Source organism: Podarcis bocagei (genome assembly GCF_964188305.1).
Source record: "Podarcis bocagei genome assembly, chromosome: 8".
Lineage (NCBI taxonomy): Eukaryota > Metazoa > Chordata > Lepidosauria > Squamata > Lacertidae > Podarcis > Podarcis bocagei.
The window spans coordinates 89289722-89305085 of record NC_138133.1 but is presented as its reverse complement, the minus strand read 5'-3'; the positions used below and the strand labels follow the sequence as shown (position 1 = coordinate 89305085).

At 48.0% G+C, this 15364-nt stretch overlaps 1 protein-coding gene across 1 annotated transcript; it reads left to right on the top strand.

Annotated features, from left to right (window-relative positions):
- Positions 1-12157: 12157 nt before the first annotated feature.
- On the top strand, positions 12158-14949 carry ARC (activity regulated cytoskeleton associated protein). The gene has a single exon (XM_081205919.1). The coding sequence runs from the start codon at positions 12722-12724 to the stop codon at positions 13940-13942; it is 1221 nt and encodes a 406-aa protein (XP_081062045.1). The 5' UTR covers positions 12158-12721; the 3' UTR covers positions 13943-14949.
- The last annotated feature ends 415 nt before the right edge of the window (positions 14950-15364 follow it).

The window sequence follows — 15364 nt, the reverse complement described above, 5'->3', positions numbered from 1 at the left end:
CATCTTATTTCGAACGAATGTATGTAAATGAAAATATCAAATGTTGTGGAACAGTGCTCATGTAATAATGTAGTCACTGTTTGAAGGAATTCTATAAAAGATTGTCTATTGCGTATGTACATGGTCATCGTGTTGCCTAGACATTGCTGACGTTTTCTTTGCAACTCAGGGGTTTGTTTGGTTACCTAGTATGAGCTGTTTGACAGTGGCCTGGTCTCCCTTGGGAAGTTGTGGACTCCCTTTCCTTGGAGGCTTTTAAGCAGAGGTTGGATGGTCATCTGTCTTGGATGCCTCAGCTGAGATTCCTGCATTGCAAGGGATTGGACCAGATGACCCTCAGTGGTCCATTCCAACTCTACAGTTCTACGATTCTATGATTCTACTTGCCTTCAGATTGGAGAAATGGCAGGAAGTCAAGAGAATGATTTGGGAAAGGAGATTCAAGCAGAAAGGGGGTGGGCTGGAGAGAATACTTTGCACAGAGACACAGTGAAGGATTGGGTTTGAATACCCTATGACTCCAGGATGTTGAAGGGTAGGGGAAGTGAAAAAATGCATTGTCAGCGGGGAGACAATTCACAAGTTTGACTTCAATAAAGTGACTCAACCTTTGTCTGCAGATTGCAAATTATAATCCTCTTTCTCCAAGACAGATCTACTCCTGTAGTTTTCAATAGGTTGGAAAAAAAGAAGGCTTTCAGTTGACAAAATTAAATTTTAGAACCAAGGTTTTGCATTGATAGGAGGTTTTGTTTCCCAAAGTATTTGTTTCTGTCAAGATCTCAGCCTTGATTCTATGTGGAGTTGCCGCTACGCACGTTCTCAGGAGGTCTCTGTGCTTTAATGTGAATAAAACGATGAGTGGGAAGGTTAAAGTTTGAGTTGCTTTACTTCAGTTTTTTGAGGGCAACTCCAACCATGCTGCCTTGAAACAAATGGAAGTGATGGCTACCAACTTAGTTGGCTTTAAAAGAAGATTAGACAAATTCATGGAGGAGAGGGCTATTGAATGGCTACTAGCCACAGTGGCTGTGCTCTGCCTCCACAGTTCTAAATACCAGCTGCTAGAAACCAGAGGAGGGGAGAGGGCTCCCATTCTTGAATCCTGCTTTCAGGTTTCTCACAGGCACCTCCTTGGCCACTGTGAGAAAAGGATGCTGGACTACATCAGCCATTGTCCAGATCTAGCAAGCTCTTCTCAAGTTCTTAGGTTATTATCACAACTTCCGAAAGGTAAAGGGTAAAGGGACCCCTGACCATTAGGTCCAGTCGTGGCTGACTCTGGGGTTGTGGCGCTCATCTCGCCTTATTGGCCGAGGGAGCCGGCGTACAGCTTCCGGGTCATGTGGCCAGCAGGACTAAGCCGCTTCTGGCAAACCAGAGTAGCGCACAGAAACTCCATTTACCTTCCCGCCATAGCGGTACCTATTTATCTACTTGCACTTTTGACGTGCTTTCGAACTGCTAGGTGGGCAGGAGCAGGGACCGAACAACAGGAGCTCACCCCGTCGCAGGGATTCAAACCACTGACCTTCTGATCGGCAAGTCCTAGGCTCTGTGGTTTAACCCACAGCACCACCTGCATCCACCACAACTTCTAGCCATCAACAATTAAATAATCTATTTTTCAGTGTGAAGTAGCTTCTAGAGTAGGGATTGAGATGAAGGGGAGAGAGACAGCTTTACCCATTTCCCACAACCAGACCCTACTTACCACCCATGGGAGCTTTCCTTCTGATGCAAACAGCAGCCATGGGAGCCTTGAAGCAGTTTGGGGGCTGGTGAAAGCGAAGTTCCCTACCCTCTCCGAAGCCTAGGCAGTGTGTATGGAGGCCCCCGGCTGCCCAGGCAATAATGCCTTGCTGATATGGACCAAAGACAAGCAGAACAATACATCTGGCACCAGCTTGGCTGCAAAACGTGCCAGAAGAAGGCGTACAAGATGCCATTCAACCATCTTAGAGACTCCACTCTGGATTTGGGTAGGGCTATCTCCTCAGCTTTTTCTTCTCCTGCTAGGTGGCAGGTATGGATTGTACCTCAAAGCTTTCTCCCAAAGCCTTTCTCACACATGAGTACAGTCATACCTCATGTTACGTTTGCTTCATGTTACGTTTTTTCAGGTTGTGTCCTGCAGTGACCCGGAAGTACCAGAAAGGGTTACTTCCGGGTTTCACCGCTCGTGCATGTGCAGAAGCACTAAATCACGCTTCGCGCATGCGCACAAGCACCAAATCATGCCACGCACCTACGCAGATATGGCACTTCAGGTTGTGGGCTTTTTATGTTATGAGCGGGCCTCCAGAACGGATCCCATTTGCAACCAGAGGTACCACTGTATAGCCATTAGACATCAGAGGTTTAGGATCAGAGTTCCTGCAGCTCCTATTTACTTTTAAGGGTGTGTGTGCAGAATCAGTCATATTGCATGGAGAAAGGGTGCTAGTAGCATCTTCCCAGTACTCACTTAATCTGAAACTCTACGGTAAGGTGTTCCCATGGTTGAGTACCTGGAAGACCTTTGCTGGTCCATCTTTCTGTGCCAAGTCTCAAATAGCCACCATGTTTCTTCATCTGGTGAAGTAAAATGGTGGAAGAGTCAGGACAGAGAAAACAATGTCCTTTTTTACAGTGAAGCTACGGAAGTCTTTGCTACAAGGTGTAGCAATAGACTCCACCTTGGACAGCTTTAAAAGGTGGTTAGACCAATTCTTGGAGAATAAGGCTATCAATGCCCGGTCACTGCAATGGCTACGGTCTGTCTCCATTGTCAGAGGCCGTATGGCTCTGGATGACAATTGCTGGGAATCACAGAGTTCTGTTGCACTCTGCTGGACTTCCCATAGGACTTTGACGGTGTCAGCCACCTGATTTGGTTATTGAATGTCGAAACCATAGTATGATGTAGCAATGGAGCTTTTTCAAACAACCAACAATAGCATCATTGAAGCAGGTGTGTGGGGGTCTTCCTATATTTGTAGGAAGCCCACTAGACACACAAGTGTAGGGCGAGAGTCATCGGTGGGTGAAACAATGAATGTAAATTTTGCCTTTGTACAGTAGACTGGTTTCTGCCTTCACCCACACACTTCTCTTTTCCCTCCATCTAGGCAAGCACAAGGCATTGTCCCATTTCAAGGACACATTCTAGCCAGGCAAAAGCACTCAAAAACAGTAAAAAAAAGTATGGTGAGAAGGTGATCTGGAGAGAGGGGGTGTAGTGTATAACTGAGAAGGAGGTAAAATCTAAGGGGAGTCATAGAGGATAGTTACAGAGGCTTGGAAGCCAATTTTTGGCTCCAAGGCCCGATTTAAAATATGCATATTCTGTCATTTGGTGTGTGCTAATGCACCTTACAGAAAAACTCCAAAAACAGGTGTTGAAATCCCAAATCAGCAAAAGAGCAGCCCACTTCTGCAAAAGCAGCAGAAGACTACATTTGTTTCGTAAACAGAACGAACCATAATTCAATTCCTGCCTTTTGCATTAAAATAAAGTGTTCTCGCAAATGCAAATATTCTAGGCTAATGCACTCTGCATGTGATGGTACATTTCTATTACTGAATTAATACCCTCATTTTATTACCGCGCAATCTCTGGGTTCAAGTCACACCACCAGAGAGAGACAGCGAGAGAGAGAGAGAGAGAGAGGCACAAAGCTAATAAGGAAAATTGGTTTGTTGCTTCTCTTGATTAAACCTCCCTTGGCTTGAGCACGGCAGGCAAGTGATTATAAGTGGATCATAATCAATAGCTCATTAATATTATCCCTGCCCACTCGTCTGCCCGCTGCGAAAATTAGGAGATGGCAAATTTCAATGGACCGAGGGGAGAATTTCTTAAAGGGGGAAACAGTCTCGGGGTTGTCAGAAATGTTAGCTCCGAAACCCTTGAAATAAAAGTGTGTGATGGAGAGCAACTTTGGAGCTGCCATTCATCTGCACTGCGCCAATAGCAACCATAACAATGAATGTAAATCATAGCTGCTCTCAGCCATCATGTTTAAGCTCAGCCTCTGAGCTCTGCACCCACTCATCTCTCAGGTAGACCCCTGCCTGGAAGGTGTGGGTGTCTGACAATGAGGGACAATAGGCCACTTGCATCTCGAAGACAGAAGTGGAACAAATATCAGCATGGGTTAAACTTTTGAGTGGCGCAAGCCAAAGAAAACATTCTATGGCCTAAGACATTCTGAACTGTATTTCTGGTCTATAACTCAAAAGGGGTCGTTATTGTTGGTTTTTTATTATTAAATATTATAGCCACCTATGCATTTTCTTAGCCTTATGCCTTACCCGCTATTCCACCCGCTATGCCTTACCCGCTATTCCCTCCACAAAAGCATTGCTTGAGAGTGTACAGTTAGCTTGCCCAGTTGACACAATGAGCTATTTTCGGTCAAGTTTTCTTTCAGTTTCCAGGTGACAATTGCAGAGCTACTAGCGTGTGGGACGTACCCCTTTGTGAAAACTATTCCTTTGGCAGCGGGGATTTTGTCCTTCTGAGCCAAAATTGTGTTTACGGAGGAGGAAAGTGTAAGCTCTTGGGGAGGTGAAAATGTACATGCGGTGCATAATCTATGAGAGCCGAGTTCAAGTTTTGCATCTGCCAGGAAATCACTGTGTGATCCTGGAGAGAACAATAAGAGTTAGCATTATAACAGAGAACCAGTGTGGCACAATGGTTAGAGTGTTGGTCAGACCTCACCTGGAGTACTGTGTCCAGTTCTGGGCACCACAGTTCAAGAAGGACACTGACAAACTGGAACGTGTCCAGAGGAGGGCAACCAAAATGGTCAAAGGCCTGGAAACAATGCCTTATGAGGAACGGCTAAGGGAGCTGGGCATGTTTAGCCTGGAGAAGAGAAGGTTAAGGGGTGATATGATAGCCATGTTCAAATATATAAAAGGATGTCACATAGAGGAGGGAGAAAAGTTGTTTTCTGCTGCTCCAGAGAAGCGGACACGGAGCAATGGATCCAAACTACAAGAAAGAAGATTCCACCTAAACATTAGGAAGAACTTCCTGACAGTAAGAGCTGTTCAACAGTGGAATTTGCTGCCAAGGAGTGTGGTGGCGTCTCCTTCTTTGGAGGTCTTTAAGCAGAGGCTTGACAACCATATGTCAGGAGTGCTCTGATGGTGTTTCCTGCTTGGCAGGGGGTTGGACTTGATGGCCCTTGTGGTCTCTTCCAACTCTATGATTCTATGATTCTATGATTCTATGATTCTATAACCTGGGAGATCAGGGTTTGAATCCACACTATGCCATGAAGCTCACTTTGGACCAGTCACCATCTCTTAGCCTAACCTACCTCACAGGGTCTTTGTGAGGATGAAATGGGGAGGAGGAGAACCGTGTGCACTGCCTTGAGCTCCTTGGAAGATACAGCTGGTCTATAAATGTAATAAATGCATTCATAATAAATAGGGTAACAGAGTTCAGAGCACCCTACATATAAATTACTGCAATCCTTAGAGCCACCATGTGAGATAACTCAGTGTTATTGCCTCTATGTTGCAGAATAAAGACTGAAAACATGACTTCTCTAAGGCCATCATATGGAGGCACCTGGGGCGGTAACACTTTGGCCACCTCATGAGAAGAGAAGACTCCCTGGAAAAGACCCTGATGTTGGGAAAGATGGAGGGCACAAGGAGAAGGGGACGGCAGAGGAGGACGAGATGGTTGGACAGTGTTCTCGAAGCTACCAGCATGAGTTTGACCAAAATGCGGGAGGCAGTGGAAGACAGGAGGGCCTGGCGTGCTCTGATCCAGGGGGTCAAGAAGAGTCGGACACGACTAAACAACTAAACAACAACAGGGGTGGTGACATGGATGTGAACGGGAGTGGCAGAGTTGTCCCCATTCTCCATCTCACACAATGGTAATTAAAGGAATACAGTGACACTAGAAATTGGTGAAACTGTCAGTTTTGGCTTCTTGGTTTTATCCCCCCCCCCCCCAGTCCTATGTTCATTTCCAACACTGGTTTCTAATTCCTCCTCCACCAAAAAATCCTCATGAAAATTCATCAGTATTTTAGTGAGACTTTCACCTGATGTTCACATGTTGACTGGCTGGCTCAGTTGGCTAGAGCATGGGGCTGATAACACCAAGGTTGCAGGTTCAATCCCCGTATGGGAGAGTTGCATATTCTGCATTACACGGACTGTATGATCCTCAGGGTCCCTTCCAATATACACCTATTTGCAAAACTATTTCCCTTAACATAATGATTTGTGTATATTATTTACACTAGCATATGCATTTTCATGCACACATTGTCCTCAGCATGTTTTTCTTTCTTTTTGGCTGGAGAACTATATTGCAAAATGTGGATAGTAGTGCAATTTTCAAGGGTAGCTGTGTTTCGACTCTTGTATTGTCTAGTTATCTCCCGCTTGGACTACTGCCATGCGCTCTACGTGGGGCTACCTTTGAAGGTGACCCAGAAACTACAACTGATCCAGAATGCGGCAGCTAGACTGGTGACTGGGAGCGGCCGCCGAGACCACATAACACCGGTCTTGAAAGACCTACACTGGCTCCCAGGACGTTTCCGAGCACAATTCAAAGTGTTGGTGCTGACCTTTAAAACCCTAAACGGCCTCGGTCTAGTATCCCTGAAGGAGCATCTCCACCCCCATCGTTCAGCTCAGACACTGATGTCCAGCACTGAGGGCCTTCTGGTGGTTCCCTCGCTGCGAGAAGTGAGGTTACAGGAAACCAGGCAGAGGGCCTTCTCGGTAGTGGCACCCGCCCTGTGGAAAGCCCTCCCATCAGATGTCAAAGAAATAAACAACTATCTGACATTTAGAAGACATCTGAAGGCAGCCCTGTTTAGGGAAGTTTTTAATGACTGATGTTTTAATGTATTTTTAATCTCTTGTTGGAAGCCGTCCAGAGTGGCTGGGGGAAAGCCTTTTAGGGCTGGCAATTTTGGACAAAGTCACATTTTCTGTGCCTGATCTCTGCTGCACCATCCATAGTGGTGGTTAGAGTATCAGACTAGGACCTGGGAGACCACGGCAGTGGCATAGCATGGGTTGCCAGAGCCCAGGGATGCACAGAGGGGGTGGGAGAGAAATGGACAGAGTATGCATGTACATTCAACACCTAACTGCATCTGTGTCACCCAGGAGATTGCAGCCACAGAGATAGGAAAAGAAGAGTTGTTCTGTTGTCTGGAGTGGTCACTTCCTCGTTTACATTGGCAGCACCATGTTCAACGGAGCTCAGCAATGAAAGCACATGGCTGTATTGCGGCAATACTGGGTGTCGAAATTTTGCGCCCCCTAACAATTTTGCACTGGGGCAACTGCCCCATGCTACACCACTGGACCGAGTTCAAGTTCTCACTCACTGGTTGACCTTGGGCCAGTCACTGCATCCCTCAGTCTCACCTACCTCACAGGGCTGTTGTGGAGATGAAAGGATAAGGGGCAGAACCATGTAAACAACCTTAAGCTCTTGGAGGAAAAAGTGGAGGGGGGTTGAATGCAATAAATAAATCATTTTTAATTGCTCTTGTTGTCCTGTTTTCAGTTTTTCTGAGCCAGCTTCCATCTGCCTGCCCCACTTCTCTTTCCACACTCTCTGCAACCCGTCTATTTTCCTCCAGCTTTTCTCTGTCAATCTGCCATCTGCCTTTCTCTTCCCTTCTTGGTACTTCCGGCTCCTCCATCCATCTCCATTTCTGTCTCCCTCACCTTCCTTTTATTAGAAGCGCTAGAGGAATAGTTGCCATGGTATCAGCCAGATATTCCCCAGGAAACCCAAAAGGAAAGCCCTCTTCCATTTGCTGTCTCTCCCCCTTTGAGAGACAAAAGCAGCATGCGAGAGAAGGGTTGGAATGGCGCCAAAACTGGTGGAGGAAGGAGGATGGGCAAAAGTAAAAGAATTGAGGATTCCTAAAGAATCCCTGACAGGTGGTCATCAGACCTCTGTTTAAAGACCTCAAATGGAGGACAACCCACAACCTCTTGAGGGCGTCCACTGTTGATCAGTTCTTACTGTCAGAAAGTTCTTCCTAATATATAGTTGGAATCTCCTTTCTTGTAATGTGAATCCATTAGTTCTGGGCTTACCCTCGGGGAGCAGCAGAAAACAAGCCTGCTCCTTCTATCATGTGACATAGCCACTTCCGCCCTGCAGAGGAGGTGGTGTTGCGGGCGTCACGACCCCACCATGCGCGCGGGGGCTGGAGCTCAGCCTCCGAGTGATTGAGGGAATCCCCAGCCGCATCACCCCCTGGCCAGCCAATCAGCTGGCTCGGGAGGCATGGCCTGCTCTATTTAACGCAGGCACGGCTGGGGATTTCCCTCTTTTGCCGCCTCCAGCTGTTCCTGTTTCCCACCCTCCCGCCCTATAAGGTTTTTGTTCCTTGACCTTGCTATGGACCTTGGTTGGTCACCGTTGAGGGACCTGGTAGGAATTTTTCCACTTGGCAAATTGGCACCAGCCACTTGGTTTTCGCCTACCTCGTAGCAAATCGTCACAACTTCCTTGGTATTGGCAGTTAGGCATTGGTATTTCTCTGTAGATGGAAGAGGGGAGGAAGCGCCATCACCTGCCCCACATATTGAAGGGTAGTCCGATAAAGGATTCCGGGGGCGTGGCCCTGTCCGAAGCCTAAGGAGGTGAGGGCCTAAGGCACGCCCCCTAGCGGTGACCCCGGGGGAGTTCCTAGTTGATGTGCATCAGTAGGACTCCCCCTACTGGTGGTTAACCCTTCCTGGACTTTGAGAAGACGGGCTGGAGTCAGATATAGTCGGTTAGGACCAATGACAAAGCCAATACCGCTCATCACCTGTAACCAATAAAGTTGTGGCCTTATTTAGCCCATTAACCTAAATATTTATGTCACTTGTCTTTATTGCCACTGGGGGAGACAGGAACTCGCCACGCAACCCTTTCAATGCTGGAAGATGGCCATCATATTACCTCTCCGTCTTCTTTCTGAGATGGTCCTCAAGAGGAGATAACAATTCTCAGTTGAGTTGGGAACACAGGCAGTGGAGTCATCAAGTTAAATGCTATTTCAACTGTGAATGAATTTGACTGCTCTTAGGGAACTTACTCACTATGGACCTCAGTTTTTTTATCTCTGACATCTGGTGGGAGGGTGTTCCATAGGGCGGGTGCCACCACCGAGAAGGCCCTCTGCCTAGTTTCCTGTAGCTTTGCTTCTCACAATGAGGGAACTGCCAGAAGGCCCTCGGAGCTGGACCTCAGTGTCCAGGCAGAACGATGGGGGTGGGGAGGCTCCTTCAGAGGCTGTTTAGGGCTTTAAAGGTCAGCACCAACACTTTGAATTGTGCTTGGAAACGTACTGGGTGCCAATGTAGGTCTTTCAGGACCAGTGTTATGTGGTCTCGGCAGCCGCCCCCAGTCACCAGTCTAGCTGCCGCATTCTGGATCAGTTGTAGTTTCTGGGTCACCTTCAAAGGTAGCCCCACGTAGAGTCCATTGCAGTAATGCAAGTGGGAGATAACCAGAGCATGCACCACTCTGGCAAGGCAGTCCGTGGGCAGGTAGGGTCTCAGCCTGCTTACCAGGTGGAGCTGTCCTGGATAGTCATCCATCATGGATGCTTTAACTGAGATTCCTGCATTGAAGGGGATTAGACTGGATGACCCTTGGGATCCCTCTACAATTCTATGATCCTAAGCGCCTGCTGGATCAGGCCCATCTAGTCCAACATCCTGTTATCACAGTGAACAACCAGGTGCCCCAAATCAGGATTCAAGCGAAAAACCCTCTCTCCCTCCTGTGGTTTCTAACAACTTGTATTCAGAAGCATCGCTGCCTCCAGAGTGATCTGTCCAGAAACCACTGAGATACACATCTAGAATAAATGTCTATGGCATTTTAAACCTGGGTGAATTGATCCATTTCGCTAGGTGTGTTCATCTGATCTATTTTGCTGCCCCTTCAAGGAGTCTCAATTCTGTAACATGAAGGGGTTTAGCCAAATCAGCTAACGTTCCTGGGACTCTTGAGAGTGCCATGGACTGCAAGAAGATCAAACTGATCCGTTCTGAAGGAAATCAGCCCTGAGTGCTCACTGGAAGGACAGATCCTGAAGCTGAGGCTCCAAGACTTTGGCCACCTCATGAGAAGAGAAGACTCCCTGGAAAAGACCCTGATGTTGGGAAAGATGGAGGGCACAAGGAGAAGGGGACGACAGAGGACGAGATGGTTGGAAAGTGTTCTCGAAGCTACCAACATGAGTTTGACCAAACTGCGGGAGGCAGTGGAAGACAGAAGTGCCTGGCGTCGGACACGACTAAACAACTAAACAACAACAAAAGTAATGGCAGAAATGCAAAATTCATAACTGAGCTCCTAAGCTGTGTTGGGTGTTCTTCCTTCCACAAAATTAGCAGCACATGGAGATAGAATGGAACCATTTGCTCCAAGTCTGGTCCTAGGATGTCTATGAGAAATTAGGAACATATCTTCAGCAGAAGGAAAGCATGCTGAATGTATGAAAGATTCCCGCATAAGCTAAAAATCTGGCCACTCAATGTTCCAGATTATAGGGGCAGTCTATACACCTTTGAGAGGGTTTCCTTCTGCAGATGTGGGTTTGTAGCCGGTGTGGGATGTGATGTCTCTCCCTGTCTTCTCTCCCTCCAATATTAATTCATCGCTCTCTTCACATGCGAACTGCATATTCGGGGAAGGGCTTTAACTTGGTTGAAGAGCACCTGCTTGGCATTCAGAATGTCACAGGTTCCATTCCTGGCATAGGAACCGACCTCTGATCCACTACATAGTCTACCCCCCTCTCAAAAGCCCCAGGGAACAAAAATCACATTTTCAGAGACCCCTACAAAACAAAAACAAAAACACAGAGAGAGGGACCTGGAATTCAGTTAAACTCTACAGAATAATCCTTCACTCCAGCACCCCTTCTCCAAATCAGTTGTTGCATGCCTAAGAGTCTATTGCAAAGGGCACAACCTGTATCGAAAATTCACAAAGCAGAAATTGCCGGGGTTCAGTTCCCTAGGAAACCTAGGCCACCTGTCACCCCACAACCAGACCACCCTAGATAAAAGAGACTCTGTGTTCCTCCAGGGGCACCTGAAAGTCCCAATGCGAATTCAGCCCTGTGGTTATTTTTGATCGACTGATTCCACCCAGAACAGAGGCTAAGCAAATCGTGCATTTTGGGGAGTGGGAAGGAGGGAGGGGGTGTCCTGGTAAGTACTCACCAAGTTACATAACCCTCCAACCTTGCTTAGTAAGTTCCAGGGAGCAGCCCCCCAATCCTAAAAAGGTATCATCATCACCCTGTCATCCCAGCCCTGCATCTGAATGACGGGCTGGAGTTCCGGAGGGGAAGCACACACACACACTGCCTCAATCTCCTTTTCCAGAAAGGGAATCTCTTTATCTCCTGGTTATATAAACCCCCGGTGTCCTTTTATGGTTCGGCTTCCTGCTTCATCAACGAGTGTGAGCTTCATCTGCGTCTGTGGGCTGCACCGTGTGATTAAGCAACTGATTCAAGCTTAGTAACTGGAAAGCTTTGAGATGGGTGGACTTAATTGGCTGGAAACCCTGGAAGGGTAGGACTCCCCCCCCCCCCGTTTTAACCTGCAGCATATTGACAGCTCTCCCCCCTTCCAACCCCCCCCCATATATGGTTACGATTGCATAACAGAAACCGGCTGGAGGCAAAATTCCCACCTCCCGTTTGGAAAATAAAACCAATGTCCCTTTCAACTTTGCCCAGCCATTGACTCCTTAGCCTCTAATAATGAGGGTTTGCACAGGTGTGGGTGAGTGTGTCATGTGTGGGGGCAGGTGGGTGAGCAACTCACAGCTGGCCAGCAGAGGGTGGGTGACACAGGGAGCTTTTAAACCATCTCCCTCGTGCCACGGGGTCTTTCGGGGTCTGAGGACTTTTGCAAAAAGGGCCCTTCTGGATAAAGGGTTGGGCGATGAATAAGACCTTTTCTTTGGGGGGGGTGTGGAGAGGGGGAGAAAGGGGGAGCTGAAATGGGTGAGGAGAAAAGGTAGGAATTACTCATCCATCCATCCAACTGTCTCCAGAACCTTTAAAGTGCTTCTCGCCTCAAGTCTGGGGGTGTGTGGAAGGGGGTGGGAGAAGCTAAAGGGAGCCGGGGAGGGCGAGGGAGAGAGATGCTTGCCAGGAGCTGTGTTTTCCACTGAATCTTTCTCCTCCAATCAGCAGCAAGATGCCGATGAGCACAGAGGCTTGGCTACACCCACATAGGGAGGTGTGTGGTGTATAAGTATAGGGATCCGTCTGAGCTAGTGGCACATCACAGAGAGAAAGCAAATAGCTCTCTGTTTTCCAGCTAAGCAGAGGAGAGAGAGATTCAGACACTTGTTAGCGTGAAGTTCAAGGAAGACTCGAAAGCAAGGAAGCTGCAGCAGGAACGACACAGGCAACAGCGGAGAGCAATACCACTTGCTGGGGAAGTTCTCGACAGCTCAGCTCGGGGATTAAGGACTCCTGGGAGACGGAGGAAGGACCAGACACTGAAGAGAACTTTTTATTGTCCTGGACTTTGCACAAGGGCAGTTGGAAGGCAAGACTTCCCAGGGTGATTTTCTTGATTTGGTTGTGTTTGTAATTTGCAGGGGAAACGGGTAGTCCATTTCTGGACTGGGTGGTTGTGACTTTTGGAGAGAGTCTGTCAAGGGGGCGAAAGCTTGATTAGCCCACAGCTAGGAAACATGCAGTTGGACAACATCAACCAGGTGAACCTCCACTCTTTCCAGGGCCACCGCGGCGTGGCCAATAACAACAAGCCCAATGTGATCCTCCAGATAGGGAAGTGCAGGGCGGAGATGCTAGACCACGTCAGGAGGACCCACCGGCACCTCCTGACCGAGGTGTCAAAGCAGGTGGAGCGGGAGCTGAAAGGCCTGCAGAAGTCGGTGGGGAAACTTGAGAACAACCTTGAGGACCATGTCCCCTCAGCTGCTGAGAACCAGAGGTGGAAGAAGTCCATCAAGGCCTGCCTGTCTAGATGCCAGGAGACCATTGCTCACTTGGAGAGGTGGGTCAAGAGAGAGATGAATGTCTGGAAGGAAGTGTTCTTCCGCCTGGAGAAGTGGGCTGACCGGCTCGAGTCTGGTGGGGCAAAGTACTGCCATGGAGACAACCACAGGCAGACTGTCTCGGTAGGGGTGGGAGGCCCAGAGATCAGGCCCAGTGAAGGGGAGATTTATGATTATGCCCTAGACATGAGCCAGATGTATGCCCTGACACCTCCTCCTACTGGGGATGTCCCTATCGTGCCTCAGTCCCATGATTCCTACCAGTGGGTCTCTGTCTCAGAAGATACTCCACCTTCCCCAGTGGAGACCCAGATTTTTGAGGACCCCAGGGAGTTCCTGACTCACTTGGAGGACTATTTGAAGCAGGTGGGTGGCACTGAGGAGTACTGGCTCTCTCAGATTGAGAACCACATGAACGGGCCAGCCAAAAAGTGGTGGGAGTACAAGCAGGACTCCGTCAAGAACTGGCTGGAGTTCAAGAAGGAGTTCCTTCAGTATAGCGAGGGCACCCTGACCAGGGATGCCATTAAGAGAGAGCTGGATCTCCCTCAGAAAGATGGAGAACCTCTAGATCAGTTCCTCTGGCGCAAAAGGGACCTGTACCAGACCCTCTACGTTGATGCTGAGGAGGAGGAGGTCATCCAGTATGTGGTAGGGACCCTCCAGCCCAAACTCAAACGCTTCCTCAGCCACCCTTACCCCAAAACTTTAGAACAGCTGATTCAGAGGGGCAAGGAAGTTGAGGTCAACTTTGACAACTCTGAGGAGCCCAGTCCCCAGAGGACCCCTGAGTTAAGGGACTCATTGGAAAGCCTCCCTCCCTCCACCACTGCCAGCCCAATCGCTAGTGACGGAACTCAACCCGAGGTTTCCGTCCCTACCACAGTGATATGAGCAGAGCAGTGTGAAACAGGTATGACAAAGAAGGGGGTTGGTGGATTAGTTAGGAAGGCAGTTTCCTTTCATCTGAGAACTTCAGCCATGGTGGGTCTGAAGATACACTCAGCCTAATGACTGGTTGGAGGAAAATCTAATTTTCTTCAAGATCAACCATGCTGAGAGCGTGGCTAGCATGAATCACTCAAGATGGTTCAAGCTGGATAATGGATGGCTCTTTTGAGGATTTCTTTTTAAAAAGCCATTGCAAGGACTGGACTATGTCAGAAAGACAAACCAGCCTCTTCGTCGTGGCAGAGGCAGCCACACCTCCTGGGGCACAGCTTCCCAGGGAATTTCATCGGGCATGACAGAAGGATTTCCTTCTTGCTCACATCAGTCCTTTCCTTCAAGGTGCTTTTCCTTCCAGACATTCTCCTCCCCGCTTCTGGGAACCATCAGTGGACTTTCACTAACTCTCTTGAAAGCTATTGGGTTTCCCCCTCTTTCTCCTGCTTCTTCCAACTTTTCAGCTGAGCTCCAAACAGATTGGGGAAGGGAACTTTTAGCAAGTTTGGGGAGGTCCTGAAGGACTTCAGCAGGAGTTTCAGCCATCAAATTAACCCATCCCCTGCTCTCACCCAACTCTCATGTTTCCATCTCCAAGTGGACCTCTGGATTCTCTTTGGCTTTGACTTGGGCATTCAGGTCTTTCAGCTCCAGAAGGATCATCAGCCACACATTCCAGAGTGGCCATGAACCTGATGCTTTGCTCCTCTACATTCTAGATTTTGGGAAGATAGGGCTTTGCGAGGGTGGGGCGCCTACTTCTCACATCAAGATCCTAAACAGAAAAAACAAATAGCACTCTAAAGTTGTACAGGGGTTAGTTTCCTAGACTATTTTTTTTTTAAAAAAAATAGTTGCATACAAACACAACTTGAATTAAGAAGTCATGCCACCTTAATCTCTACACCAAGAAGATAGAGATGGCACATCCATTGAACACCTTTGAGAATTTTTTTTTAAATAAAGAAAGTTAAACGGCTTTCCCCAATGCTGAGAAGCAAAAGACAGGCAACTTTGAGAAACTTTGGTAGTTGGAGAGAGGAAAAAAACGAAACATGAAGCATGAAGTCTGCGCCCTCTACAGTCGTAGAACTGAAGGAAGGAACCAGCTGTAGCCTTTTAGAATGGCTTGCTAGTCCATAAGACTAGAAGAAGGCAGAACTCGCACGGAGACCTGCTCCTGGCTCCACTGATGCAAGAGAAGCTGTGAAGAGCAAGATATCACCCCAACCGTTGAGAGCCTTCAGGGTGCGACTTCTTCCCACAGGCTACAGGTAAGATACAAATCTTCCCGGCTCATTGACTTTATGCCAGTAGGGTTGACAAATATAGCCTTCAAACTTGGAGAAACAAAGTTCAGCTGTATCCAAG